The sequence below is a fragment of the Lachnellula hyalina genome (assembly GCF_007821495.1).
Source record: "Lachnellula hyalina strain CBS 185.66 chromosome Unknown contig00049, whole genome shotgun sequence".
Classification (NCBI taxonomy): Eukaryota; Fungi; Ascomycota; class Leotiomycetes; order Helotiales; family Lachnaceae; genus Lachnellula; species Lachnellula hyalina.
The window spans coordinates 1-4,604 of record NW_022157163.1 but is presented as its reverse complement, the minus strand read 5'-3'; the positions used below and the strand labels follow the sequence as shown (position 1 = coordinate 4,604).

Below are 4,604 nucleotides of genomic sequence, written 5' to 3'. Positions count from 1 at the left end.
CACCTCTTGTTTCTTGGTAGACGCTTGATATTTTGGATAATCACGCGAGAATAGAATGTTGAGATGAACAATCCTGGGTGTCAACTGCAAAGGGGTGGCTTCCATGATCCCAGGTTGGGTCGAAACTTGTACAGTATAAAGGGGCACGACTCGTTTAAACTTATCCCTCCCGCAATGAATGTAAATCATGAGATGTCAGATTATGTTGGAATATGTTTCTTCTTTATATGCTCGATCGAACCATCTCATCCACTTTGGCAATACCTGATTCACGTGACTGGATTGGACAGGAACAGCAACTGCAATATCATCAGCTGCGTAGATTTCCCGGCTCGTGTGCTTGGAAAGTATAAATATAGGATCTAGTAGTATAAGCACTTTGGAAAGAATATATAAACGATGTATATCATTTGATTTATCTGAAGCTCACCTTACCTTACAATGGATACTCGGCAAGTTTGCCAATCAGCGTTTCCCATCTCTTGTGTTTCAGACGACATCTGTGTTCCTGGATCGTGGTGCGTGCGTGCGTCGGTACTAATGATGACAGCGCCTTTGTGTATATAAAAAAGGAGATAGACAGGACAAAGAGACAATTTGGATCTGGACTTCCTTTATCTTTATGCAATCTGGTAATTGGTTTGGATTTGATAATGAGTGATTTGGAGGAAATATATACCTAATGGTGGCTGAATACCAGAATGACCTAGTCCAACTTGTTATAGAATGCATGCATCGCCGAGCGTTTAGCAACTTCTAAGGCGTTTATACTGATTCGGGGTCACAACCATAATCTCTGCTCATAAACATCACCCCATACCAAGACAGCGTTGTGATGTATCAAGAGAAGTTAGAAAACAGAACATGTTCGAGATATCAAATGTTGCCCGATCCTCCATGTGACCTAGTACATACCTCTCTAAGCCTGACTAGATCACGACGTTGTATTTTGCTGCATGTACAGAGTACTCTGAGATTCCCGAGTCCCGACTTCAATTCAGGTACCATCTACGGCGTGAATGGCATATAAATAAAATTACCCCTGATTAACTTTCCCCTACTCTTCGTAACCAGCATAACACATTCCATACGCCGTCCCATTATTCGTGTTTCATCTCTGATGCTACTGTTGTAGATGTGACTTTTGCTATAGAAAGAACATAGAATTGTATAGGACAGGACAAGACGCATGGAGATTACCTATGGGAATAGGCAATTCACCGCCATCTGGACACTCGCAACTACAAACCCTCACACCTTATTCCGTATCTCACACCCTCCTTATCGTTCGATTATTACTATTGACATGACTGTTGCTATTGCTATTTCTATTTCCGATTCCTCATTCCTCATTCCTTCACCCCTAGTGTATCATCGTTATGTGCACCAAAGTCTAAAACAGTCTCCGCCGCCGCGCTTCGCACGCACCACCTCTGTATCTGTCAACGTCGTCTGCTGGAGACAGCACCAGCCCTTTTCTAAATAGATCTACGCATCTGTAACACGATTCAAGGTCCCTGGCACCTGGCACTCGGAGGGCTGTGCACTCGAGACGACCACGACGCCCGCCAGCCGGCCAGCGATCGAAAAGGCTCCAGAAGGAGGAGCTGAGGCGTCGACGAAGCACCCGACCAACCCGGCCAAACCAGACCAGCGCAGGCAGCGCCTCGCATCGCATCGTCAGCATGGGCTTTGAAAAAGACATGGCTCACCAAGCTCGCAAATCTAACCCTCCCCAGCCGCTGAGTCTCGGTGTCGGATCGAACTTCAATAACCCTCAATCACAGCAGCTATTCTCGACCATCGACAGTCCCAGTCCCAAGTCTCCATTGAGCCCCATCTCTCCGAAATCCCCAAGATCCCCTTTCAGACTCAGCACAAAGAAAGGTCAATATCAAGGCGAGCACCCGTCTATACAGCTGCAACCAACCGAGTCGCAGCCACCCCGAACCACCCTTCCTCCCTCCCCGAACATCGTCTCCCTACCCTCGTTGCAACAATATTCCGAAAACACGGCCGTTGGACAAAAAGGACAAGAACGAGAACGAGACCGGCCTGCCAGAACTGGCTTCTTTTCCAATTATAAGGCTTCGAAGAGTTCCAGTCGTCTTCAGAATTCAGCTACTATTAGACAAGTCACCGAGGACAGCATGTCCAGAGACACAGAACGACCCGCCATGACCGGGAGGGTTCCATCGCAGGAGCATGCCAGGACTGGTACGACCTTTTATTCTCTTGCTCAATTTCTACGGATGCAACTACTAATTGATATTTGTATTTTTAGAATCCAGCGTTGATCGATCCACTATCAGAAAGCCAGTCGGCAGTGCGGCGAAATCAGATACTTCCTTGAATACCACAGCAGATCCTCAACCCGCATCCTCAAATCCGAACATCCTCAAGAAAAACAAACCGAAACCCTTCAGTCTTTTGGGGAGAACAAAGTCGATACGAGACGAACAAAGCCCCCGCGAGCTTTCCCCCACCGACAAACCCACCGCGCCGGAACGAGCACAGACTTCACACGCACATAGCAATTCTCTCAGAACTGCTCCCCTACGAACTGAATCCGACCGGTCGTTTAGAGAAATGATGAGTTCGAATGTCCGGCAACATTCTGAAGATCGAAAGCATACCCAAACAAGAGACTCATCACGGGGCAAGGATGGCAAGGAGAATGGAAGACTGCAGCCTTCTCAGGTGAAGGAGACAAACCATAATGGACGGGTCCAAGGATTTTCGTCTTCTTCACGGGACGGCGGCGGGTCTCATAATTTCTTGAACAACCTCAAGAGTTCCGCAACAAAGGGCGCAGGTGCTATAAGCAAGGGCCTTTTTGGAAAGGGGAGTCGAAGTGGCAGCACGAATGAGAGGGAAGCGCCAGTGGATGACGAGCATTACGAGTTAAAAGTCATCAATAAACCGCTTATTGAGCAGACACGACTTACGCGGATATCCAAGAAATTGGAAGACTCCAGGGACAAGACCGAGTTCTGGATGCCTGCGTTTCCATGGAGGGCTATTGATTATCTGAACTACAAGGGTAGTGATGTTGAGGGCTTATATCGGGTACCTGGGAGCGGACCGCAAATCAAAAGGTGGCAGAGGAGATTTGACGAGGGTCAGTAAGATCATTTTTTGACCATGCATATGCTGACAATAATTAGAGCTTGATATCGATCTTTTCGAGCAAGACGACCTATATGATATCAATATCATCGGATCCATGTTGAAGGCTTGGCTCCGTGAGCTTCCCGATGAGCTGTTACCAAAAGCTGCCCAAGATCGGGTAGCAAGAGAGTGCAATGGTTCGGAAACTGTTCCACAGTTGCTTATTGATGAGTTATCGAATCTCTCACCATTCAACTACTATCTCCTCTTTGCCATTACCTGCCATCTCTCCCTCCTACTCGCCCACGCCGAAAAGAACAAAATGGACTTCCGAAACTTATGTATTTGTTTCCAACCCTGTATGAAGATTGACGCCTTTTGTTTCAAATTTCTCGTTTGCGATTGGAGAGACTGTTGGAAAGGCTGCAAGACTGAGGGGTACTACACAGAGCAGGAGTATCTGCTCTTTGATATCCAGCCCCCAAGCAGCGCAGAGGGTCAGAGTAGCATCGCGGTTGAAAGCCACGATGAGCGGAATGTTTCAAGCTCGGATAGCAGCAAGCCTTCCAGTGTGAGTATTGATAACCAAGGTCAAAAGTCGACCCAGGCACAGAATGCCGCTAAGAAGTTGCCTTTAAGCCAAAGCTCCGGAAGCATGAGTACCGTCAGCACTAATCTAACGGTGGTGGAGCAGCGGACGCCGCCAAGGAGGAATGGTGATATGAGGCCTTTGAGTCCGATCAAACCGTTAAGCCCAATTGGCTTTTGAGGGAGTATGATAGACTCTCGAACTTTCTGTGGAAAGACATTACCCTCGAACTACCTCCATCGTATACGGGTCAAGAGGATGGCAAGCCATACAATCGCCTGCACAACATAGAACGGAAGAGTCGGAAGCCGAAATATCATCAACTACAACCAAGACCACGAGTTTCCCACCATCCAGTAACCGCCTCAAAAACACATCGAAAGCCTTTCTTTTTAAGAATTTGTCCTTGCAACAATCGACTTTCTCCTTACTTTTCCAAGATGACGAAAAATGCATGCATGTTTGTTGAATACCCTAGCGTTGCACGTATCATTGGCGGTGGCCTTTTATCGATTTTCTTTTCCTCGCGTTGCATAAAATGGATCTAATAAGGTGTGGAGGGAGGAATACTGGAAAGATGTTTGGATCTCGATAGAGCATGGGATGACCTGTACGATAATTATTTTTGGCGAAGGGAGAAGTTGAGGGGGTATGGAATGATATGAAGATACAGGGGGCTATGAACGAATGGGTGATATATAGTATACTTGATGAAGTACACCATCCATTTAGAGCACATGAAACTGTTGGTGACATGTAGAATTTGATTGGGACAGGTGCTTTGATGTGATGGAATACAAGCGGCTAAATTCTGTACTTTTTCAAGATATAAGCTCGTCTTTCACAACACTTTTCCTAACCGGTATCTATCACAGTCCTTAACGCCAAGTAGAACATCCATTCC

The 4,604-nt window shown here is 46.7% G+C and overlaps 1 protein-coding gene across 1 annotated transcript; it reads left to right on the top strand.

Annotated features, from left to right (window-relative positions):
• Positions 1-1,685: 1,685 nt before the first annotated feature.
• rga2_0 (putative Rho-type GTPase-activating protein) lies at positions 1,686-3,880 on the top strand (the record flags this gene model as incomplete). The annotated part of the gene is made up of 3 exons (XM_031149136.1): positions 1,686-2,217; positions 2,285-3,121; positions 3,168-3,880. The coding sequence occupies 3 exons, from the start codon at positions 1,686-1,688 to the stop codon at positions 3,878-3,880; spliced, it is 2,082 nt and encodes a 693-aa protein (XP_031006196.1).
• Between the last annotated feature and the right edge of the window lie 724 nt (positions 3,881-4,604).